Source organism: Pipistrellus hanaki, assembly GCF_964339955.1.
Source record: "Pipistrellus hanaki genome assembly, chromosome: 4".
NCBI lineage: Eukaryota > Metazoa > Chordata > Mammalia > Chiroptera > Vespertilionidae > Pipistrellus > Pipistrellus hanaki.
The window spans coordinates 93,004,826-93,030,231 of NC_140506.1; the positions used below are offsets into that span (position 1 = coordinate 93,004,826).

Here is a 25,406-nt window from a genome sequence, read left to right on the forward strand (position 1 = left end):
GGAGACATGCCCCGCCCGCTGTCTTCAGGACAAAGAGCTGGGGCTGGGGAGTGGGCTCCATGGCACTTACTTTGCTGGCTTTATGTCTCTTTTTACTTTGCTGACTAATAAAGGACAAGGTGATCTTCCTGCGTGTGTCCCTTTGCTCTGGCCCCGAGGAGCGGCACAGAGACCTCTTAGCTGTCTCCGGGGAGTCACCAAGGCCGCCTGGGTTTGCTGGCCTCCCCTTGGCCCTAAAGCTGGGCCCCTCCATGACTCTCGGTCCCTCCTCCCCTCGCCCCCACTTCCCTCGAAGAACCTAAGCATTGACAATGTGAGAACACGGCTGGGCCAGAACGTGGGGGACCTGCAGAAGGCACGCAGCCACCCAGCCATCAGCTCCTGGCTCCGCAGCCTGAACAGGTCGGCCCTGGGCGAGCTGGGGCAGTGGAACAGCGTCAGGAAAGCCCCAGATCCCACCTCACACTCCCCTCCTCCTGCTTGGAGTCCCTGCCCTGCTTCCCCTCCTTTCCAAGTACAAACAGAAGGGCTGAAACTCAGGGAGCCATGTCCCCAAACCTACCCCCGAGAGCACCACAGCCAGTCAGCCCCTCCTCCGCAAACACCACAACCACCAGGGCCCAGGACACCACCGCTGTCAGCCCCACCCTGCCCCTCAGAACACCACAGCCAGAGGGCCTCCCTCTCCCCCACCCTCCCCCCCATCCCCAGCACCACAGGTCACCTCTTTGGAGGGGGAAGGGGTTCTCTTTTATTGAGCCCCAACCCCCTGGGATGGAGCAGGGACCACCCAGGCCGCTCCCACCAGCGGGAATCTCCACGGCAGGGCCCGTTCAGCATCCAGAGCCGCGCGCTCAGTTCAGCAGCAAAGCCAGGAGCAGAGCCGGGGTCACGGTGAACGCAGACCCGGGTCCAAGGAGGTGGGAGCCCCCTAAGAGGGCCTCTGCGCAGAGAGGGAGCGGCTCAGACCCTCCACCTCGTCTGCCCCAGCCCCGCCCGCCGGCCGCCCCGCCCACCTCGGAAGCTGAGGTCTAGGACCAGGTAGCCGTTGGGGGTGCCACCGCGGAGCCCCAGCCCCAGGCTGTCCAGGTCCTGCTGCCGCTGCCGCAAGATCCAGTCCCGCACCGGGCTGCTCGCCTCCTCTGCCTTCAGGCCGGCCAGGTGTGGGCCCAGAAGTCTTTGCACCTCGGAAACCGTCAGCGGCTGCCGGAGGCCCCAGGCGACCGTCAGGGCCTCCCTGCCTCTGTCCGGAGGCTGCTGGACTCTGCTGTGCCCAAACCACCCCGTGCTTCCCAGACTCCGCCTCGGCACCTCCAGGCTTCGGAGTCGGCCTTGGCTCAATGGCTGCCCCTCCCAGGACCCCACCCTCTCAGGGCCCTGCCCTCGCAAGACCCCCCTTCCAGGACAAGCCCTTCTCCGTGGTCCCTCCCTTCCCTGGCCCCCCCTCCCCCCTCCGAGGGCCCCACCCCCCTGGGGGCCGCACCAGCAAGGCCTCTTTCCGCAGCTTCTTGAATGTGGCCACGTCCATGCTTACGTTCTGCTGAACGAGAGCCCGCAGGTCCTCCGTGGAGGCCCCACCTGTGCCCGGGGAGAGGGGCCCACGCATAAGACTCACAACGTTCCCCCCACCCTCACCCTCCGACCACAAGCCAGGAGGAGCCCCCTTCCTGTACTGGGACTCCCCTGATTTGCCTGGGGACCACCTGACTCTCCCAGTCAGGGTGGAGGCTGGAGCTGGCCAGGTGCCTGAGCCGGGGTCAGAACGCACAGGGCCTCAGCCTGTCTGCGCTTAGAGCGGTGGTCGGCAAGCTGCGGCGCGCAAGCCACAATGCAGCTCTTTGGCCCCTTGAGTGTGGCTCTTCCACAAAATACCATGGCCTGGGCCAGTCTATTTTGAAGAAGTGGCGTTAGAAGAAGTTTAAGTTTAAAAATTTTGGCTCTCAAAACAAATTTCAATCGTTGTCCTGTTGATATTTGGCTCTGTGGACTAATGAGTTTGCCGACCACTGGCTTAGAGGATAATGGAGGACACCCTGACCCCTGGTCACACCACTAGCGGGAAGCTCAGGGAGGTGAGAAGCTGGCAGCCCAGATGGGGCCCTCGGGCATCCCCACCTCCACCCCACGTCCTCCTGGCTCACCCAGGAAGGGCTTGATCCTTGCAAAATACTCAGAGCCGCTCATGTTCTGGAAAGCGGCGCGGGCCTTGTGATAGAGAACGTCCATCTGCCGTGGGCGGCACGTGTCCAGGTCCTGAGGCCTGACCACCCTGGGGAGGCAGCGCAGGGCCAAGCGGTGAGCTGGGAGCACAGCATGCCGTCCCACCAGCAGGCCCCGGGCACTCACCAAACCACATCTTGTTGCACGTAGGCCAGCTGCTCGGGGCTGAGGGAGCAGAGGTAGGCGGGGTGAAAGCTGGCCAGCAGGTCCAGGGTGGCCTTGTCCAGGCGGCCCCCGCCCGCCACATAGCGGGCAATCAGGGCAGCCACCTGTGGGAGGATCCCAGTGAGATGCCCGGGGGCAGGAAGAGACACATCCTCTCAGGCCCGCACCCCCTCTTCCCCTCACGGTGCTCCCCTCCCAATGGGTGGTCACCTGCGCATCCACTTTCCGCCCTTTGCTGATTTTAAGCAGAGACTTCACCGTCTCCAGGGACGTTACATTCCACTTGTGGATGTCCTCGGGGGTGAGCTCAAGGAAGAAGTAGCTCAGGTGCTGGATCAGGGACTCGGGGTACCCCTGTGGGTAGACCTGCCCGGGAGATTGACCGTGAGGGCCACGGCCGGTCCCAGGGAGCTGGGAAAGGCTGTGGCACTGCAAGCAGGCGGCGGGGACCCAAGTCAGGAGCTACCTGGTCCAGTTTGTGCTTCAGAACGGCGAGCTGCTGGTAGGTGAAGGGAATCTCGTTCACCCGGTCCAGCTGCTCCGCCAGCCGGGCCCCGTCCACACAGGCCTCCAGCTCCCGCTCCGTGTACAGGACGAGGTTCTCATCCACCACGTGGACCTCTTTCCCCGCGGGACAGGCCTTCTCTGAGGGGCAGGCAGGGGGCGGGCTTTTCCAGTCTACCTCCGCTTCCTCCCACACCCATGCACATGACCCTTTCAGGCCTCCGTTTAACCACTGGCTCCGCGGGGAGAGTCTGTCCGTTCTCCAAAACTGTCACAACTGAACCAGCAGAGCAGCCAGAAGGGGCCCCAGCACCAGCAGGTGAGCCCACACGCCAGCCCCCACCCTCAGGTGTCCTGACCCTGGCCGGGCTGGGCCCTGCGCTCACGCTCTGTGCCCTGCAGAGCCCTCGGGAGAAGGACGGCCGGTTCAGACTGCTGCCGGGACAGGTCCTGGGAGGTGCGTGGCAGCCGTGGGGTCAGGACACCCTGAGGACAGAGCAGGGATCTGGCTGTGCCACACAACCCAGCACCTAAGGACACCGCCTGGGGCCAGAACACCCTGCCCTGCCTCCCCAGAGCGCCCTTACCTGTCCTGTGACTGCAGTCTGGGCCCAGGAGAGTTGCACCCACCCTGCAGGACAGGGACACAAGGTTCAAGGGGATGGCCGGGGGCTGCTGGGTGTGCCTGCTACAGGCCCTACCCTGGGGAGGAAGGGGGCAAAGCCATCCCTTCCCTACCCCCAGCCCCAAATACACCCCACAGGGGTGGGAACGAAAGGTCAGGCTCCCGTACCCAGGAGTCACAGCCACCACCCCACCCAGGCCAGGGCCAGCCCCGCACCAGGGAGCCCAGGCCTCCCACAGCCTCTTCCTGGGACACCATGCTCAGCGCAGTCAGACACCTGTCCCCCAACCCCCTCACTTTGGCCTGAGTCCCCATAACATCACCGCCTGCTTCAGCCTCCAACCCTGCGGGCACCACAGGAAGGGACACAGCTGACAGCCTGCCGGGAACTCAGCCCGCTGAGACTCAGGACGCCGCCTGAACTCAGAACACGGGCTGAGATTTGAGACATCTGCCTGGGACCTGAGGCACCTGCCTTTCCTGAGATCCCGATCCCCTAAGAACCCTTGGCTGCCCTCCAGCGCTCTCCCATCGCAGCCCTTGGCAGCAGCCCACCCCCGTACTCACCGAGGCTGAGAAGCAGGAGCAGGAGGCCGTGGGCGGGGGTCCTGAGAGGCCCCAAGGTGGATCGAGCACTCTGCAAGGCCATGGTCTGTGGAGGACAGCCACGCTGATGTGCCCACCGCTCACCCGCCCACAGCCAGTGATGGGTCTCAGCTCCTGGGGCTCGGGCGGAAGCTCTCAGGCCCCCGCAGCAGTGTCCCGGCCGCCTCCGGGCCACTCTGGAGACCAAGCAGTCACCTGGCCCGCCGGCCCGCCCCTCTCCGAGAAACGGCCCCTCCCGACAGAGGTGTGAGCTCTGAGTCACCCCTGCCCCCAGCTGGAACCCTGCCTCCCGGGGCAGGCAAACAGCTGGCCCATCTCTCCTTCTGCAGCGCAGGGCGGGCAGAAGGGGGCAGGGCCTCAGTTTCCCCATTTGCACCAGGGGAACTAAGCAGGTCGGGACTGGGGGTTCTGCTGAGTCCCCCCTCAACCTGGGGCACGGCCATCTGCCCCTCCACACCCTGCCGCACCCACAGCCACAGGTGCTGGGCTTTGTGCAAGCCCGGGGCCCAGACGGGTGGACAGGGCTGGTGGTTTCCAGTCTGAAAGTCCCTCTCAAAACAGAGGCCTGGGTGGGTGCCAAAGGGCGATGCCACCTCCCGCCTTCCAGCCCCTGGGTGGGGCGGTGAGTGGGTAGGCCTTCCTGTGGGGGTGAGACACCCTTGCACCCACGTGAGGAGGTGGTGAGGAGGGTGGTCCCAGGGTAGGGTGGGGCCTGAAGGAGACCAAACCACCTCTGTTCTTGCCCAGGGGGGCCCAGGGCTGGAGGCTGCCTGGGGCCCAGTGGAGGGGAGCCATCCCCTCCCCCAAACCTTTGCCAGTCCAGTGTCAGCCCCACCCCTGGCTCATAAATAGGGTGGGGGGGGGGGGGAATAATGCTTCAGCAACCCCTTTCAGCTGTGCAAAGCCAGCCTGCAGGGAGTGTCCTGAGGAGTGGCCAGGCCCCAGGGAATCCCTCTGCCTCCCCCACCAGGCCCCAGAGGAGGTAGGAGAAAAGCAGACCAGAAAATGGGCAGTGGGTGGGGCCAGGCAAGAGCTGCACCTTCCCCTGCTTCTCCCCTCAGCCCCCACCCAACCCCATGTAACCAGGAGCCCCCGGCACCCCGGGTGGGCCACCCTGGGAGCCTCTGGCAGCCGCCATGGGCCCTGGAATCAGCATCCTGCCCTCCCCACCCCAGGTCAGGTTGGGGCCACAGAGACATCTCAGCTGTCTTAAGGCTGCAGCTTCCAAACTGGCCAGGACGCCACAAGCAGGCATCACGGTGCTGCAGCCAGCCCAGGCCCGGGTACTTGTGTGTGACATGGGCCCCAGCGGGGGCAGGACAGGGTAGAACCAAACCTGGTCCTATGAGTCCTCTAAGACCAGCCTCCTCCTGGTCACCTGTTTCTCAAGAGCCTCCTGCATGCTTACTTGGTACCCCCTGCCTGGGAGCCCTGGTCAGAGGCTGAGCAAGGGAGACACAGGCCCTGTCCACGACCCTGGGTGTAGGACCAGCCACAGAGAGGACTGGCTCTGCCCTCGCCCTCCAGCCCCTGCCCCTGCCACCAGAGCAACCGCCCTCGGGGACCACAAGCTGAGGGGACCACAGCTCCTCAGAGTAGAGTGTGAGGTGGAGGGGACTGTGATGGAGGAATGGCCATGCACTCAGAGCCTCTGGCGGGTGCCTGGCTGCAGGGCACTGGCAGAGGCTCTCTCCTGCCCCACCTGTCCCACCCACCTGCAGAATCTCCCATCCGCCCAACCTCAGTCCCCTTAAGCGACGGAATATGGAGTCAGACCACATTCCCGGGAGAGGTGGGCAGAGAGCAGCGGGCAGGCTTAGGAGAGGTCTCAGACGGAGATGCTGTGCAGCCAGCCCAGGTCACACAGCGTGTCGGGAGCAGCTGGTGCTAGGACAGAGCTGACCCTCAGGGTAGCACCTCTGAGGGGAGCATTAGAGGTGGGGTGGGGCATGGCGCTGCCCCCAAGTTCAGTGAGGACTAGGGAGAGGCATTCGTGGTGGCAGAGGCAAAGGCTGCCCCCCTCCCCCAGCCTGCTTGCTTGGGCCTGGCCAAGTTCCCCTCCTGGGTGGGCCCCAGTACCAGCCTCTGCTTACTCCCTGCTCCCACTCAGAACAGCTTGGCTGGAAGTTCCGGGAGGCGCTGATGATAGGTTTCCTGGCTCTCACCTCACAGGCCTGCCCACACACCACCCACACCCTGCCCGAGCCGCTATCCACCCCAACCCCCACACTGAGGCTGTGGCTGGGTACCAGGTGACCCTGGCAAAACCCCATGCCCTCCCCAGGGCCCGGGTAGGGCCTGCCTGAAGTGACTCTGGAGTTCCAGAGCGATGGACCAAACCTGAGCCTCCTTCGCCGTGGTTTCCTCAGCTGGGATTGGGCGGTCCAGGGGCCAGCAGCCTCTGGGTCTGTCAGGGAAGAGAGTGAGGCATTACCGGAGCAGCAGAGAGCAGCGCTGCTCATGCTCCAGGAACGTGTGGGTGGGGACCCTGCGGAGGGGCCGCCCCAGGAGGAGAGGTGCGGGGTGGGGAGCTGCCTCGGCCCTTCCCTTGGTGGGTGTGGGTGGGAGCCCCGGGCTGACCTTCATGTCCCGGGCATGTGTTGGGAGCCACGGCCTTGCTCCGCGGGCTCTCACTCTCCTGCCGCTCAGGTGAAGACACCGAGGCTCAGCGAACGGCCAGAGTCTCCACAGGCCAGCCACCAAGCCATTCGAGGCGGTGGCCACTCAGCCGGGATGTGACTCCCGGAGTATTGGCCACACTGTGGCTTCTTTCTAATGAGTTCTGGGCTCTTGGTAGTGCAGTGGGGTGGTTGGGGGGGGCAGGAGGAGAGCTACAAGGGTCCAGGGGTTGGGGGAGACAAATCCAACCGACCAGCTCCAGCGAGCACACAGCCTGCTCTGGGCGGGGCCGGTGGGAGCCCACCTGCCCGGCACTGTGGGGGGAGGGCTGTCCCCAGATGTGGGGAGGAAGGCACCCTCCTGATGCTGTGGCTGCTGGCCTCTGGGGATGGACCATGTGCACCTCTGTGCTGGCGGAACTCCAGTCACCGCTCACAGATTCCTGACGTTAGATCACAGCCTCAGGCCTGCGGCCTTGATGGCGACTCCCTCGCTTCCCCTCCAACCCCTCGGATGGTTCTGTGAACGGGAACTCCCTGTGCGGGGCTTCTCTGGGTTACACACCTGCAGGGGTTTCTTCTTGCCGAGCTGAGTATGTGCAGCTGGCCCATCCCTGACCTTTTCCATGGGCTAGAAATACACATGCAATTAAACCACATGCTGACTAAACAGGCATGTGTAGTTTTATTTGGCTTCACAGGTGCTGCTATTTTATTTTTATTTTTTACAAATTGAAACCAAGACCCTTCCCCAGCAAAAATATTATGACTCGCTTTATTGCAGTCGTCTGGAGCTGAGCCCTCACTATCTCCAAGGTGCGTCTGCACAAAATCCAACCAGGCTGCCCAGTAGAGTCAACTAGAAGTCCATAGAGGAGTAAGTGCCTTCAAGTCCTGTCCCCGGACAACAACTGAGAGGTTCTGGACAAACTGTGAAAGAACAGTTTTCCCAGGGCCCTCGGGAGTGAAGGAAAGTCAGATGCTGAGGGGGGCTGACATCCGGGGAGAGACGCCAGCACGGAGTGGTTCTCTGAGTGAGGCGTGGCTTTGCCGTGAAGACAGCCAGAGGTGTGGCCACCGTGGGGTGGGTGCTCAGACTTTACCTGAGCCTCTTCCTGACCCCTGAGTCATGGGCCTGCAGGCGGACTGGAAACAGCTCAGGCAGAGATGAAAAATGGGCAGAGGCCAGCCTTGGGAGTGGCAGAATTCACAGTTATAGATATGGCCCACCAGCCAAAACAGGTTTGGCTCATTGGATAGAGCGTCGGCCTGGGGACTGAAAGGTCCCGGGTTTGATTCCGGTCAAGGGTATGTACCTTGGTTGCAGGCATATCCCCAGTAGGGGGTGTGCAGGAGGCAGCTGATCAATGACACTCTCTCATCAATGTTTCTAACTCTCTATCTCTCTCCCTTCCTCTCTGTACAAAATCAATAAAATATATTTAAAAAATAAAAAAAAAGAATTACCAGGCGAGGAGTTTAAAGAAGCTATTGCAACTACACCTGTTGCAACCACACCCACAGAGGTCATGGAAAATTAGCGTTTGTGGATGGAGAGGTAGGGGGAAGGGAAAATATTTTCTTAAAGGACCAAATAGGAAACTTCAGAAATCAAAAATTTTAAATCTGGAATTTTTAAAATTCACTGGATGGCCTTAATAGCAGGATTAATCACTTCTAATTGAGGGTTAGGTGGGAGCTTCTCAGCTAAATGGATTTTAAAATGTGGAAATTTCCTTTGTGCTTGCATCAAGAACAATTGTTTGAGCTCAAAAAATACAGCCTCTGCAGACGGGCATGGGAATGAAGAGTTCACTTGTTTTAACTCTGACAGCACAGGAAGTGTATAAAGCATGTTACTGGTGACTCACAGGGCACCCGTTGTTAACATGACAGTAGTACATTACGTGTTTTGCATAAAGTGCTATTTTCCCTGGTAATTTTAGGTTGACTTCATTAAAAAACATTACCAAGTCTGAAGCAAAGGTTAAATCCCAAAGATAATCAGGGTTTGATAAGTCAGGTTACAAGAGGGTCTTCTCTATGAATATACTGACAAACATTGAGCTGTACACGTTAAGTGGGTGAGTTGTATATTATGTGACTATCTCAGTAAAGCTGTTTGTTTGTTTAATATATTTTTATTGATTTGAGAGAGGAAGGGAGAGGGCGAGGGAGAGAGAGATGGAAACATCAATGATAAGAGAGAATCATTGATTGGGTGCCTCCTGCCTGCCCCCTACTGGGGATTGAGCCCACAACCCGGGCATGTGACCTTGGCTGGAATGGAACCTGGACCATTCAGTAAAGCATTGAAGAAAATGGATAAGGCTCAGTAAAGCTGTTTTTAAAAACAGGCCAAAGGTTTGAACAGACACTTCACAAAAGACGACGTTTGGATGACCAATCAGCACATGAAAAGATGCCCAACATCATCATCACTCCTTTGGGAAATGCAAATCAAATCCACAGCGAAATACCACTACACCCCCACCAAAATGGCTAAATTTAAAAGGATTGACAATGACAAGTGCTGACACGAATGTGGAACAACTGGAACTCTCAAATACAGCTGCTGGGAGTACAAACCAATATGATCAGTTTTGTATGGCATTTTCTTTTTTTCTTTTTAAATTAGCTTTCATTCAATATTATTTTGTATTAGTTTCGGTGTACAGCATACTGGTTAGACAATCATACACTTTACAAAGTGGTCCCCCCAATATTTCAAGTACCCACCTGGCACCATACATATTTATTACATTATTATTTTTTAAAATATATTTTATTGATTTTTTACAGAGAGGAAGTGAGAGAAATAGAGAGCTAGAAACGTCGATGAGACAGAAACACCGACCAGTTGCCTCTTGCACACCCCCTACCGGGGATGTGCCTGCAACCAATGTACATGCCCTTAACTGGAATCGAACCTGGGACCTTTCAGTCCGCAGACCAACGCTCTATCCACTGAGCCAAACCGGTCTCGGCTATTTATTACATTATTGACAAGATTTCCTATGCTGTACTTTACAGACCCCTGACTATTTTGTGCATCTTAATCCCGTTACCTTTCTCACCAGCAACTCCATCTCCCCTCCCCTCTGGCAGCAATCAGTCTGATCTCTGTGTCTATGAGTTGATTTCTATTTTGTTTGTTCATTTATTTTGCTCTTTAGTATCCACATATAAGTAAAATCAAATAGTATTTATTTTTCTCTGAATTACTTCACTTAGCATAATACCCTCTGGGTCCATCCATGCTGTTGCAAACAGTAAGATTTCTTTTTTCTTTTTTTCTTGGCCGAGTAATAGTCCATTGTATTTATGAACCACGACTCTTTATCCACTCGTCTATTAATGGGAACTCCGGGTGCTTCCATTTCTTGGCTATTGTGAACAACACTGCAATGAACACTGGGGTGCATATATTCTTTTGAATTAGTGTTTTGGGTTTCTTCAGAAACATTACCCAAAAGTGGAATTGCTGGGTCATAAAGTACTTCCAATTTTAATTATTTTAGGAGCCTCCATACTGTTTTCCATGGTGGCTGAATCAATGTGCATTCCCACCAACAGTGCACCAGAGTTCCCTTTTCTCCATATCCTTTCCAACACTTATTGATGATAGCCATTCTAACCAGGTGTGAGGTGCTATCTCATTGTGGTTATAATTTACATCTCTCTGATGATAATGACATTGAGCATCTTTTCATGTCTATTGGCCATCTGTATGTCTTCTTTGGAGAAGTATCTATTCATATCCTCTGCCCATTTTTTAAATTGGATTGTTTGCAAGGCGGGGGGAAGATGAATTGTATTATTACTAAATGGGGTCTGGGCTCGGGGCCGTCTGTCTAGGGTCTGGTGGTAGTATATGCGTTTTTGACATTGTGTAGGAAAGATTTCACAACACAAGTCCAGGTGATTTGTGAGTATGTTTACAGCCAGGGGTGTGAAACAAAGGAAGAGCTTAACGTAGAAGAAGCAACAGAAGAGAGAAAGTCAGAGAGAAGAGAGCTTTAGTGACAGGTTCAGCCCTTGACTGGAATTGAACCCGGGACCCTTCAGTATATAGGTCGACGCTCTAACCGCTGAACCAAACTGGTAAAAAAATAATGTCAGCTTATAAGTCCAGCTTAAGTGCACTATGATAATACCAGAAAGCCAGGAAGAACCAAGGAGCAGTCACCAACACCATGACTCATTCGTTTAATTTACCACCACTGTGCACCTATCCTAGGCGTTTTCATCACTTATTTTACAATGTTATAAAACAAATCTTACAATGTTCCAGGGGCCCTCTGGAAACACTGCAGTTATTCACACATATGTTGATATTTGAATCCTTAAAACCTTAATGTCTAATGAAAGCTAAGGAATAATCAATTAGCATTCTTTAGCTTGGCGGATTTATAGAGGAATTTTATAACCTCTAGAAATATGTTAATAACATCAAAGTCAATATTAACATGGGTTATTTCTGTAAAACCCAACCAAAATAAAGACAAGTCTGGTTTATTTCAACCAACAAACTTAAGCTAGCTTTTATTTACTAAGGATTCATCTTAGATCACGTGAACTTGAAAAGCATCTGAGTTACTTTCTATATTTCTGAGAATTTTAAAATATTCAATTCTTACGAGTGCTTGCCTTTAAATTAATTTTAATAATACCATCTACAGGTAGAAAATTATCTCACGTCTACAACATACAATAGACATACACAGACCAACAGAAACAGAATAGTTGGATCCAAATTTTGTTTTGTAGGCATATACAATTTATATTTGTCCTTGATAAGTCGAGTACCAAATGACCTTCCCTCTTTTAAAATAAGGACAATGTGCTGGCCCCGGTTTGGCTCAGTGGATAGAGCATCGGCCTGCGGACTGAAAGGTCCCGGGTTCGATTCCGGTCAAGGGCATGTACCTTGGTTGCGGGCACATCCCCAGTAGGGGGTGTGCAAGAGGCAGCTGGTCAATGATTCTCTCTCATCGATGTTTCTAACTCTCTATCCCTCTCTCTTCTTCTCTGTGAAAAATCAATAAAATATATTTTTTAAAAACTTTAAAATAAGGACAGTGGCCCGACCAGAGTGGCTCAGTGGTTGAGCTTTGACCTATGAACCAGGAGGTCATGGTTCCATTCCCAGTCAGGGGTTGTGCGGGATGCAGCCCATCAATGATGTTCCTCTCTCATGGATATTCCCATCTCTCTCTCCCTTCCTCTCCCTCTCTACAAATTAATAAAAATCATACTTTTAAAAATCATTGGGGAAAAAATATCCTTGAGTGAGGAATAAATAAATAAATAAATAAATAAAGGCAGCCTTCTAATACCTCAAAGAATTGTGCTGACACCTAAAGGACATCATAAGTTGATCCATGTATCTCATCCTCTTTCTGAAGCTTTGTGAGACCAATTGAGTATGCTTTCCAGTCATTGTGCCTAATCATACAGCTGGCTTTTTCTAACTGTGTGCACAAAAGATTAATGGAGAAGTATCAAAGGAGCCTCCTCTTGGCCGATTTAATATTAACAGGAGGCTGGCTTGTGGGCCCCGTTGGCCTGGGAGGCACGACTTCCCATGAGAACTGCAGAGTCTGAATAAACTACTGGGAAAACCAGCCCTTACGGGCACTCCTCCGGATGAGCCAACGCAGGGAACATCCCCAAGGTCTGCTCTGCGCCCCAGAGATTTTTCCTCAAACAACTCACAGTGATTCTTAGTCACCTAAGAATACCCGAGCAAGAGCTTGCCAGCTGCCCCCCCAAACCGCGATGCTTTCCCAGGCAGGGCCCCTCTCTCAGGATGCACCCACTCCAGGGCACCCTGCCCCTCGCCCCAGAGCTCCCACCAGCTTCTCTGGGATGGACTGTGCTGCCGTGCAGGTCAACTCCTAGCCCCCATCTCTGCCACCCCGAACTTGGGGGTCTGGACAATATTATCACTCTTTTGGTTATCTGGACTGGGGAACCAAGTGTCCTTTCTCTTTCTGAGCTAAAGTTCAGCCTCTCATTTACCAGTAAAGATTTTGTTCAGATTCTTAGTGAGTAATTCAATTAAAAAGCCAAAATTAAAGTCCTGGATGGTTCTGCTTAGTGGATAGAGCATCGGCCTGTGGATTGAAAGGTCCCAAGTTTGATTCTGGTCAGGGCACATGCATGGGTTGTGAGCTCTATCCCCAGTAGGGGGCGTGCAGGAGGCAGCAAACCAGTGATTCTCTCTCATCATTGATGTTTCTATCTCTCTTTCCCTCTCCCTTCCTCTCTGGAATCAATAAAAAAAATATATATATAAACGCCAACATTAAAAGCAGCTACCAATTTTTTCCCCTTTCCCTGGGTTATTTCAACCCTATCCACCTCAAGGGTTTTCTAAGAACAGCTCACATAAAGTCATGGCCTGCTGCTGGAGGCTAAGAAGGCTGCAGTTCCAAGAGAAAGTCAGCCAAGCTCACTTGCTGCAAAGCGGAACCAGTGGAGCACCATGGGCCCTCGCTGGTACCTAGCACCAGGTCCAGGTCCACAGGGTGTGCTGCGTGGACTCCTTCCAAACCCTGCTGTACTACGCCAAGTAAGCTGCGACATTCAAAACATCCGAAGAACATTATAAACTGATGAACAAAAATAGATACAGAGGCAGAGAAGCATCAAACAGACTGTCAAACTACAGCGGGAACGCTGGGAGGGTTCGGGGGGGCGGGGGGGGGGGGAAGAGATCAACCGAAGGACTTGTAAGCATAACCACTGGATGCAAGACACCGGCGGGGTGGGGAGGAGGGCATGTCCGGGGGTAGGGGAGCCGGGGGAAGGTCAATGGGGGGGGGGGGGGGAGACATATGTACTACTATTTGTAATATTTTAAACAATAAAATAAAATTTAAAAGAAAGGAACATCCAAACCTGTAGAGAATTTTTACTACAGCCAAACTGATGACATATGCCTAGAAACAAGATCTCAAATGCTCCTGAATTTTTCATTTTAAATGGATGTCTTTATTGCACATAAATTAAACCACAATAAAATTGATTTAAAAATCAATAGCATAATAAGTCTTGGTGAGGATATGGAGAAAGTTAAGCTCTTGTGCATTGCTGGTGGGAATGTGAAGTTTCAACCACTAAAAATAGTTTGGTGCTTCCTCAAATATTTATTTTTATTTTTTTTAATATGCACAGCCTCCACTGGGATCCAACCCACAACCCAGGCATGTGCCTTTGACCAGAATCAAACCCAGAACCCTTCAGTCCCCAGGCTGACGCTCTATCCACTGAACGAAACCAGCCAGAGCACCTCACACATTTAAACACAGAATTACCACATGACTCAGCAATTTTAGCTGATTGAAATATCTGAAAGCAGGGACTCAACAGATACTTGTACACCCACGTTCATAGAAGTGTTATTCACAATAGATAAAGGGGGAAACAGCCCACGTTGACTGGGTAAACAAAATATGGCATATGCCTCCAATGGAATATTTATTATTCAGCCATAAAAAAGAACAGAATTCCAATACCTGCTACTACCTGGACGAACCTTGGAAAACATTATGCTCAGTGGAAAAAGCCAGACACAAAAGGACAAATATTGTGTGATTCCATTTATATGAAATGTCCAAGTTAGGGAAACCCATACAGACAGAAAGTATAACAGAGGCCGCCAGGGCCTGGAGAGGCAAGGGGAAAGAGGGAGCCCATGTTTAAGAGGCAGAGTTCCTGTTTGAGAAGGTGTAAAAGTTCTGGAGATGGATGGTGGTGACAGTGGTACAACACTGTGACTGTGCTTATGCCACCAAATTATACACTTTAAAATGATTAAAATGATAAATTTTAGTATATGTATATTTTACCACCATAAAACACAGTAGTGTTTCTTTCTGTCAACAGTAATAACAAAATAATAAATTTTAAAAAACATGTCATTTCCAATAACAAATGAAATGCACAAATTCCTAGAAATCTATTTCACTAGTAATGCAGAATACCTTTATATGGAACAACCCGGCATGAAAAAGAGGACAGTGCTCCTAAAATTATTCTACAAATTCAATTCAATCCCAATAAAAAACCTTCAGATGGTTGTTTTTTTTTTCCAGGAACACAATAAATTCATTCAAAAATAAAGAGAAGTAATATCTATGATCTAAAAAGAAGTAGCAAGCTCTCAAATATTAAGACAAAGCCACTGTAATTAACATAGGAACAGATAAAGGGGCAGACAAAAGATTTCAAAAAAAAAAAAAATGCCTCATACATGAGAAGGATGGTTCTGTGAAACAATGATGGGGTGCCAGGAGGGGCAGATCTGTGGGGCAGATGGTGTTGAAAAATATGACCCGTTGTGTCAAGGAAACTAGAGCAGACCCCTAGCTGACATCATGTATAGGTCGATACCAAATGCATTGAAGGCCTACGTATGATAGAGGGAACTCTACGGGTAGAAAAAGACATGGTGGGATGAAGAAAGATGCCAATACAGTCACAACACTGCTAAGTGTGGGTAAATTTGACTTCATCAGAATTTAAGATTTCTATTCGATAGACAAATTGGCAGCTAACAGGGAGAAGAGAATTCCATTGACTAAAAGTACTCATGGCTTGGTAAGTGAGAAAACAAGCAAATCAATAACAACAACAAAACCAGGAAACTGGTAGAAAAGGGGCCAAGGAAACAAGCAGGAATTCTCATAAGAAGACTGGATGGCTAGTAGTTTATGGAGACAGGCTCAACCTTGGTAGTAGCCACAGAAATTCAGATTCAAAGAAGATTTACAAAATTAGAAAGGTGGGCAATAACAGGTGTTGGCTGTGTGGAGAGACAGACCCAACAATAGGTTTAATAAGCAAACGTAAGTGATAATCATGAAAGGAGGGGTGAAACTTTGGACTATGGAAAGAAGACGGTTGCCCTGGTTCCCACCTCCCACTCCAGCAACTTTGCAACCTGGAGGTGAGCTTCCTTCTGGTCTTGGTTTAGCATTTTGCAGGATGCACTCAGGAACACAGCTGGCTTTTTATTATTATTACTAGAGGCCCGATGCACGACATTTGTGCATGGGAGGTGTGTCCCTCAGCCCAGCCTGCATCATCTCCAATATGGGACCTCTTGAGGGATGTCCACTGCCCATTTAGGCCAAATCCCAGTAGGATCAGGCCTAAATGGGCAGTTGGACATCCATCTCACAATCCAGGACTGTTGGCTCCCAACTGCTCCCCTGCCAGCCTGTTTGCCCCTAACTGCCCTCCCCTGCAGGCTTGGTCACCTCTAACCACCCTCCCTTGCAGACCTGGTTACCCCTAACTGCCCTCCCTTGCAGGCCTTTTCCCTCCCAACTGCCCTTCCCTGCTGGCCATCTGTGGTGGTCATCTTGTGTCCATATGGGGGCAGCCATCTTGTGTTTTGGAGTGACAGTCAATTTGCATATCACTCTTTTATTAGATAGTACTAGAGGCCTGGTGCAAGATATTTGTGCACTGGAGGACAGGGAGGACAGATGGTCCCTCAGCCTGACCTGCGCCCTCTCACAGTCCGGGACCCCTGAAAGGCTTCTGCTACTGCCAGCAGTGAACCTGGCTTCTGGATGAGTGGCGCTCCCCCTGTGGAAGCGCACTGACCACCAGGGGCAGCTCCTGCATTGAGTGTAGCTCCTGCATTGAGTGTCTTCCTCCTGGTGGTCAGTGTGTGTCATAGCAACTGGTTTTTCAACCATTTGGTCAATTTGCATATTAGCCTTTCATTATGTAGGATTATTATTGATTACAGAGAAGGGAGATAGAGATAGAAACATCAACGATGAGAGAGAATTATTGATCAGCTGCCTCCTGCATACCTCACACAAGGGATCGAGCCCTCAACCCACTATGTGTCCTGACCAGGAATAGAACCATGACCACCAGGTTCATAGGTCGATGCTCAACCACTGAGCCACACCAGCTGGGCACAGTGCTTCTTACACAGCTTTCATCCCTCATACGCGATCTCTATTTGTCCTTGCTCTCTGTCAGAGGGTGGCTACAAGGACCTGCCCCCAAGCGATGGCTGGCCTTTTCACTCTGTGTGAACAAAACAACTTTGAGGCTGTTTATACTGCACATTTTTTTAAAACTTTTTTTCTTTTATTTTCACATGGCTAAGTCTGTTCCTCATCAGAATACCTCATGCCTAAGAAATCTGGCTTTGCCAGTTTGATTGCTGGTGTGGATACAATTTGACTCTAATGTGATAATCCCCATGAGGCCACAGGCCAGCAGCCAGCTCCCCAGCAGGACCACGCTCTCAGAGGGCAGGAGCTGTGCCTCGAGCTCAATAGACGGGCTCCTGCCCTGGTTTCTGGGGAAAAAAAAAAAAAATCTGCCCCCCAATGTAGGCAAAATAGAAAAGGAGATGAGAGTCGACTTGTCATTGGATCTCTGCTCCAAACTGACTCTTCCAGGAAGCCTTCCTTGGTTAGCCTAGTCTTCCCACCTCTAGGAGGTCAGCCCTTCTCCCCTCCTCCCAGGGGCCTGCACCATCATCCTGGAGGCCATGTTCCACGGCCTTATGTCAGATTCCACCTCACCGTGGCCACCACTGACCTCAGGGGCTGGTTCTGAGGGCCGCTGACCCTCTTCCTGGCCTCCGTGACCAACTGCTCCCAACTGAAGACCATGTGCATTCCCCCGACAGGTGCTTCATCCAAGGTGGGCACACAGGGTGGAGGTTGTGGGCCAGGACACGAGACAGACACAGGCTGGGCAAAGCAGCCATCCAGCGTGAGTGCCTGACTGCCTGCTTCCACCGCTGCCCACACTCTGGGCTGCGAGGCCCCGAGGAGCCTGTGAGAATTGCCACTGAATCCCCAGGACTAGCGTGCCCTCTAGGCTTCTGGACTCTCACCAAACCATCTCCCACCACGACTGTCCTGGATGCAGCCTTCAGTGCCTTCTTGAAGGAGCAGAGGAGGCTCATGCACAGCCGGGTCTAGAGCCCAGGACACCCCCAGTGTGGCAGTGACAGGGAGGGGGCACAATCCTGGGGCTGACAGGTCCCTGGCTGGGCCCTGCTGGCCCTGATCCTGCTGGCCCAGGAGGGGCTGCCCACCACCGCCCCCCCCCCCCCCCCAGACACTCCTCAGTGCCCTGGCCTGCTCTCAGACATGCTGATGAAGAGTGGCTGTCCTGAGTTTGGGGTACAGGAGAGAGGGCTGCATTTGCCCAGCTGACCTCTGTTTCATAGGCCCAGCTCCCACCCCCCGCTGCCTCCTGTGGCGCTCTCCCTCACATCCGGGGCCCTGCCTCCCAGGCAGTGCAGTCAGGGCATCGAGCCCCGGGTCCAGGCTTGCACAGGGCTCTTCCTGCTGCCTGTGGGCGGTGCCTTCCTGGCCCAGCTCCTGTGACACCGCCCATCCGTTGTAGGAGTGAGGGGGGGGGGGGGGGAGGGGCGACCTAGGAGCTGGGCCTGGACAGGACTTCCCAATGACTCCATTCAGAGTGAGGGGCCGCAGAAACTTCCTGGCCTACGAGGCACGTAGGGGTGAAAGCAGATGAGTAGGGACACCCTAACCCTCTGACCGTGCCCGCCCCCCCCACAGTCTGGAGTCCTGGGACAGTCACTGCGGCAGCAGATGTGCAGGGCTCAGGGGCACAGATGGGATCAGAAATCAGGCCTGGGCCGAAACCGGTTTGGCTCAGTGATAGAGCGTCGGTCTGCGGACTGAAGGGTCCCGGGTTCGATTCCTGTCAGGGGCATGTACGTTGGTTGCGGGCACATCCCCGGCAGGGGGTGTGCAAGAGGCAGCTGGTCGATGTTTCTCTCTCATCGACGTTTCTAGCTCTCTATCTCTCTCCCTTCCTCTCTGTAAAAAATCAATAAAATATATTTTTAAAAAAAAGAAAAAGAAAAAAGAAAAGAAAGAAAAGAAATCAGGCCTGGACCCCGAAGGCCCTGCTCCAAGGCCCCAGGCTTGGAGGCCGTCCCTCCCCATGGATCTGAACCACAGTGGACTGAGAAGAGCCCCCAGGGCCTTCGCGCTCACCCATGTCCGTGTGCCCAGGGGCACGAACCTCCCACTGTGCTGGGTGAGCACCTGGGAAGCTGTGTTCACCAACCCGCCCTCTGCTGCACTGGAACCGGAGGCTCAGTGGTGTGAGCCAAAGGAGGGAACAGCGAAGGGAAGGGGACTTGGCAGGGTTGGTGCCTGGGGTGGGGCAGGTGGCTCACTCACTGCTGGGAGGACAGATGCCAGGCGTTAGCGTTGGGATATGGCCAAGCAGATGGGGCAGTACCTGCCCGAGGTCCTGGGTAGACTCGTGCCAGCCCAGCTGGCCGCCAGCCCCAGAGCCTCGGGGAGCTGGACATGGCTGGCCCTGGATTGGCTCTCCATGGAGCTCCCCTGGTGGGCCTTGGCATGGGTACAGGGAGAGAGGGCTGCCATTTGCCCAGCTGACCCCTGGCAGGTTCCTTCTGATGCCACTTCGGCCAGGGCACCTGCGATGGCTCCCCAGTTCCGCCCACCCTGCCCCCCAGGCTTGGCCTGTACCCCCCCTTGCACTGCCAACCCCATGTGGCTGATCCTTCTTAAGGCCCCTTGATGCCCATGATAACCTTACTTAGCTCCAGGCCAGCTTCAGAGGGTGCATGACCGGGCCTCGCCAGGGCTGGCCCTGTGGTCGTCGGAGGGTGACTTTGCTTCCCCAGTGTCCTCTGGCTCCTGGCATGGTGCTGCCTCTGAGACAACGCATGCCATACACACACAAACCCATCCTCCTCACTGCCTTGACCCCCTCCTGCGGCACGTAGGTCCCCGGGGAGGTCAGGGCTGGAGTGCAGGGGCTGACCCGGAGGTGTGTGAGGACTGCCAGGACAGGAGGTGGCCCCAGGCCGCCAGCTCAACCCCCACCATGGAGAACACAGACCAGAGACGGAGCGAGAGCCAGGACCTCAGCAAACGTGGGGCCCAAGCAATGGGAGGACACCACCCGGGCCCAGAGTGGCTTCCTGACTGTCCCCTGCCCACAGCAAGGCGGCTGGCTCCCCTGGAGTTCCCAGAGCCCAGCAGAGAAAGACCTCCTGTTCCGCAGGGCACAGGGGGCCCTCGCCTACTCCAGCTGCTGCGGCTGGACGGGGTGAGTTGCGGGGCAGCCCTACGGAGACTGTGGGGTAAAGAGAAGGAAGCCTGGGAGGGGTCCCCGGGGGAGAGCCCTCAATCTCACAGGCTGGGAGCTCCCGAGGCTGGGCTGCTGGGGCCTGAAGGCACCATTTCCAGGGGGACCCTCTCACGGACAGCAGGCCAGGCGTGACCTTCACAACCAGTGAAAGCATCACACAGAGAAAACCAGCCAGGCTTCCAGGAACCGAGTGGCACCCAGGCTCCCGGACCTGGGTGGAGGCCCTGGAGCTGGAGGCTCCCTTGGGGGCCCCCTGCCCCACCCCACGATTCGGTCACAAGACACATGTTCCCTCAGATGCCCAGATGGCCCCCTCGGTGACCTGGGGGCTGAGTAAAACTGAGTGAGAGCCCAGCCTGGATGCTTTGATAGGGCAGCCATGACCATGGAGTGCTAACACCAAGGGCTGGGGAAATGCCCCAGAACAGTTAACCTGCTGCCACTCACCCCAGACAGGCAGGCTGAGCAAGTCCCCTGGAGAGGGTCGCCCTGCACAAGCCTGCCGATGTGTGCCTGGGGCTCAGCCCTGGCCAGCTCTGCGCCTGCTCTCCCCAGCAAGCAGCCCAGGCGGCAATCGGGCAGAGACCCTCCATCACATAGTTGGGCAAAGAAAGAGGCTTTGCTCTCAGCCTGCCCGCTGGTCCTGCTTGGCCCACTGTCCCCACAGAGGTGTAGTCTCCGTGTCCCCTGCTTAGGCCTCGGGGGCCGGGGCAGGGCCAATCTGGCGTGCCTGGGAACAGCTGTGCAGAGCACCTGCTCTCCCAAACACCGGGAGCATGCCCAACGCACCATGAGGCCCGCTCCGTGGCCTGCTCTCTCTGCCGCTTCCTGCAGCCCTGCCTGGGCAGGAGCAGAGGGAGGACCGCTGAAGGGCCACGGAGCTCTCTCTGACCTTCCTCCCCTCCCAGCTCCTGGCCCGGTGCGAGCCTCCTCATTAGCTGCTAATTGTGCTCTGTGCCAGGCCTCCCAGGGCCGTTGCCAGATCACACCTGTTGACAAGATGTGGCAGCCCCGGTGGGAAGGTGTCCAGTGTTGATTACGGTGCTAATGACGTGCTCATTGCCCTCGGTAATTCCCCAAATAACACACTGTGTCTGGGATGCAAATCTTGCTTATCAAACCGGGGTGAGGGGTAGTCGTGGGGAGGTGGGGGGACAATGCTAGCTCAGGCTCAGGGCCAAATGGTCCAGAAGACCTGAGAGTGAAGATCCTTTTGTAGCAGGAGACCCCACGCTGGCCACGCACACTAACAAACTAAATAGCCCCTGATTTACAAAAAAATATATATTTATATTTATATTTATACTTATACTTATATTTATACTTATACTTACATTTATGGGGTGGGTTTTGAAAGGTGAGGACCACTAGGAGGCCAGCCAACCCTGTACTCAGAGGGCTGCCTGAGCCAGGCCCCTGGGACACCCGTCCTCTGTCCACACAGGCAGGAGCTCATGTCCACCTAGGACCCAGTCCCCTCCCCACTCCTCCCCCTGGCTCCTGGGCTGTTCCTGGGCCCCCAAACTTAGTGTGGGCAGTTCTCAGCAGCTGATCCCAAAGTGCTGGGAGCAGCAGAAGGAAGACCCTCCCCCATGGTCCCTGGCTGTGCCTGACTGGGGGGGGGGGGGAGGGCCTTCTCGGAGGGTCTTGTGGACCTCACCCTGGATGCACAGTCCTCCTCCTCCAGTTCAGCCATGCAGAGCAGGGGAGGAGCGAACCCCACTTCTGTCCAGTTTCTTTGGGGTCCTAGACCCACAACTCAGCAGCACTGGAGAATGCAGTGAGTCTTTTGGAATTCCACGTTTAGGAAAAATTTACATTTATTTTGGAAAGTACAGACGAGCCGTTACTTGTCCCCACCCCGGGTCATGTTACACAGGCTAGCTGCCCCAGAAAGGCGTCTGTCACCCAGCCCTGGCTCTGCAGCACAGCCATGTGGGGGTGGCCTGGACCGTGTCCCCTCCATCCCACCAGTCCCCTGAGAGCCAGCCCAGCCCAGGTGGGAGGTGAGCTACAGCCTGATGAGATGTACCCCATTATGTAGCTGTCCTCCAGCCCCTGAGGATCCCATAAAAACCTAAACATATGGCTTTGGTGGGCTGAATGGTGGCCTCAAATATGTCCAGCAGGGTCTGTGAATGCGAGTTATTTGGGGGAAAGCTTGTGTGGATGTAATTAAGTTAGGAATCTCTAGATGAGGCCATCTGGATTAAGGCGGTCCCTGAATCCAACTGCCCTTGTAAGAGATGGGGGAAGACACACGGGAGCCGGATGACCACGGAGGCAGAAACAAGAGCGATGCCGCCCCAAGCCCAGGACGCCCTGAGCCTCCAGAAGCCGGCCGCGGAGAGGCATCCCTCCTGGAGCCTTTGGAGGGGGCACACACCTGCCCACGCTGTGATTTCAGACTGTGGCCTCCAGCACGGAGAAAACGAATCTCTGTGGTTTTATCACCCCACCCTCCACCCCCGTGTGCGGTCCTTCGTGGCAGCAGCTCCAGGACACTAACACAGGGCCAAGCCTGGGAGGGTAAAACTGACGATAGATCCTCCCTTTCTCCAGTTGATGGACAGACGTAAACACCACCTGCGGCCAGACATTCCTGAGCTCTGAACCACCAATCAGCACCTGCCAAATACCCTAAGCCCCCCGGATTCCTAAATCCCTAGGTCCCTAATCACCAATCAGCGTGTGCTGAGTTCCCTCAGCCCCGTCCCCTATCCTTAAAGATGCTTGGACCCCGGCCCTCGCTCTCTTCCGCCCCTCTCTCTGGAAGCAGCCAGCAGGGGTCCTCTCCCCTCTAATAAAGCCTGTGTCCTGCCATCCCGGTCTCGGGCTACCTTCTCTATTTAATCTGTCACTGACACCAGCCCACTAGAGGGGATGTGCAGCTCTATACGCCTGGTAGGAACCACACTTGCTCCCACGCAATGGCAGCTGGTTGGTTTGGGCAAACCTGTGGGCACATCGAGCAGAGGCCGGTCTCTGCACCTGTTCCAGCTCAGGTAAATGGGTGCCCACACCCGGTCACAGCGTCACAGCACCCGCATGGGCCAGCCGGCCGACCTGGCCACAGGAGCTGTGCCCCTCCACGGGCCCGCAGCTGGGGCCTAAGTACCGACCCCCACCCAACGCATGCACACTCCGGTATTGCACATGGGAAACGCACGGTAAATACTCGCTAATGATGATGATGAAACAATTTGCAAAATGTGCCAACAGGCACACAAGAGGCGAGGATAATGTGGGCCCCGGAGCTTGGGGACCCAGTCACGTAGGCACTCCTACAGGGATGGCCGGACCAACGGTTCGAGCCTGGACAGACCAAAATGTGCTGACTGCCTGGCCTCTTGGGACCATATTGGGGCAGCCAAGTTGAGTGGCGGCCTGTAGCCCCCTCGTTTTTTTAAATCCTCACCCAAAGATGAGTGTGTGTGTGTGTGTGTGTGTGTGTGTTAATGTATTTTTTATTGAATTCAGAGAAGAAGGGAGAGGGAGAGATAAAAACACCAACGATGAGAGAGCATCATTGATCAGCTGCCTCCTGCACGCCCCCTACTGGGGATCAAGCACACAACCAGAATCAAACCTTCAGTCCATAGGCAGCCGTTCTATCCACTGAGCCAAATCTGCTAGTCCCCAAAGATACATTTTTATTGGTTCTTGGAGAACGAGGAAGGGAGAAAGACAAGGAGAGAGCCGAAACCAGTTTGGCTCGGTGGATAGAGCGTCAGTCTAAGGACTGAAAGGTCTCAGGTTCGATTCCAGTCAAGGGCATGTACCTTGATTGTGGGCACATCCCCAGTAAAGGGTGTGCAAGAGACAGCTGATCGATGTTTCTAACTCTCTATCCCTCTCTCTTCCTCTCTGTAAAAAATCAATAAAATACATTTTTTTAAAAAGATAAGGAGAGAAACATCAATGTGAGAGAGAAACATTAGCTGCCTCCCATATGCACCCAGACTGGGGATGAAACCCACAACTTCAACCAACTGAGCCCCCCAACCAGGACTAGCCCCCTCATTTCCAAAATAGTTTTACTGAAATATCAGTTCACATATTATAAAAATTTCCCATAAAAACTGAGATCAATCTTGCGTATTTACATGTCAAATCCTCCCCTCCAGCGTTGGGGGAATTATAACCCCGTCACCAAGTGGAGACCACCCTTTGCCCATAGTCAAAGCCGAAGCCCCCTCCACTGTAAACCCTTTCCATCACACCAGTGCAGCTGATCCATGTCCTAACCCCAATCCCAACAGCACTTGTTTGTTTTTGTTTTTGTTTGTTTTTATAAATATATATTATTGATATTTTACAGAGAGGAAGAGAGAGGGATAGAGAGTTAGAAACATCAATGAGAGAGAATCATCAGTCAGCTGCCTCTTGCACACCCCCTACTGGGGATGTGCCCGCAACCAAGGTACATGCCCTTGACCAGAATCAAACCCGGGACCCTTCAGTCCGCAGGCCAACGCTCTATCCAGTGAGCCAAACCGGTTTTGGCCCTGGTTACCATCACAATTGGCACTGGTTACCATCACAATTTTTTTTTTTCAAACCTGCTCTGGGGTATTTCGGCGAAACTAAGTGTATGTTGTGCTCCACGGGTTATAATAACTAGTGGGACTGTTCAGATCTCAGGCACCACGCCTCAGACCTTACTCAGTGCAGCCAGGACAGGGGACAGGGGTTGCTGGGAAGCCTACCTGGGGCAGCTGCTGGCAATGTCCTCTCCCGGGAGCTGAAGGGAGTGGCTGCAGGGCTGGAAGAGGTCGCACCAGCAGGTGGTCGCGGCTCCCTGGATCATGAAGTCAGCCCATAGGCAGGTGCAGGGGTGACCAGGCAGTGTTGACATCAAGGCAAAAACTCCAAGAAGAGCAGGTGCCCAGCCTGGGCTGGCTCCTCAGAAATAAGACCAGGACTCTGGGGCTGAGCCTGTCAGGGCACCTACAGGGCTCAAGCCCAGCTGGGCCCCAAGGGACGGCTCGACCACTGGAGTTTTCTGAAAGGCCCTAACAAAAAGTGATCATTAGATGTATAACTGTTCTTGGCACGTTTGATACGTGGTTTAAGAATTGAGCCCGACAGCAGCCGTCGTGTTTCGGGTTTTAGAATCATACAGGCAAAGGCGGTCTTCTCGGGCTGGTCTCCACAATAACAGAAGAGGGTGTGGAGGTCCTCAGGGGAGCCCCGTGGGCGCCCTCCCAGACCCAAGGCTCTGCCCCAGCAGCGGAGCGGGAGGAACCGCTCCCTCTCGCTGTCACTGTCATTTGCTCCGGGCATGGGCGCCATGGGTGCCAGGCGCCTCTGAGTTCTTGGGCTGCAGGCGAGGCTTGGCCGAGCAAAGCAAGACGGCTGCCCCCGCGAGCTCCCGGGGCGGGGAGCCCGGGCCGCACACCTGGCGGCAGGTGAGCGCTGGGTGCGTGAGGCCGAGGTCACCCGTTGGCGGGGAGGGTGCAGGGTAAGAAGGTGGCTCCTCCGGGGCCTTGGTCCGCCGGCAGGGGGCGCGCGCC

General features: G+C 54.4%; 1 protein-coding gene across 3 annotated transcripts; it reads right to left on the bottom strand.

The window, feature by feature from the left end:
- Positions 1–727: 727 nt before the first annotated feature.
- Positions 728–25,330, bottom strand: LOC311621294 (mesothelin-like). 3 transcript variants are annotated; one of them, XM_084881221.1, is made up of 12 exons: positions 24,600–25,330; positions 6,461–6,527; positions 4,082–4,166; positions 3,477–3,520; positions 3,276–3,375; positions 2,852–3,030; positions 2,596–2,751; positions 2,347–2,489; positions 2,142–2,269; positions 1,484–1,578; positions 1,017–1,203; positions 728–943 (listed from the first exon to the last, which is right to left on the bottom strand). In XM_084881221.1, exons 1-12 carry the CDS (start codon positions 24,746–24,748, stop codon positions 855–857), a joined length of 1,422 nt encoding a protein of 473 aa, XP_084737347.1. In that variant the 5' UTR covers positions 24,749–25,330; the 3' UTR covers positions 728–854. The 3 variants fall into 3 exon arrangements, with proteins under 3 accessions (XP_084737347.1, XP_084737348.1, XP_084737346.1); XM_084881222.1 differs by lacking the exon at positions 6,461–6,527; XM_084881220.1 differs by lacking the exons at positions 6,461–6,527; positions 24,600–25,330 and having other exon boundaries at positions 4,082–4,645.
- Positions 25,331–25,406: the final 76 nt, after the last annotated feature.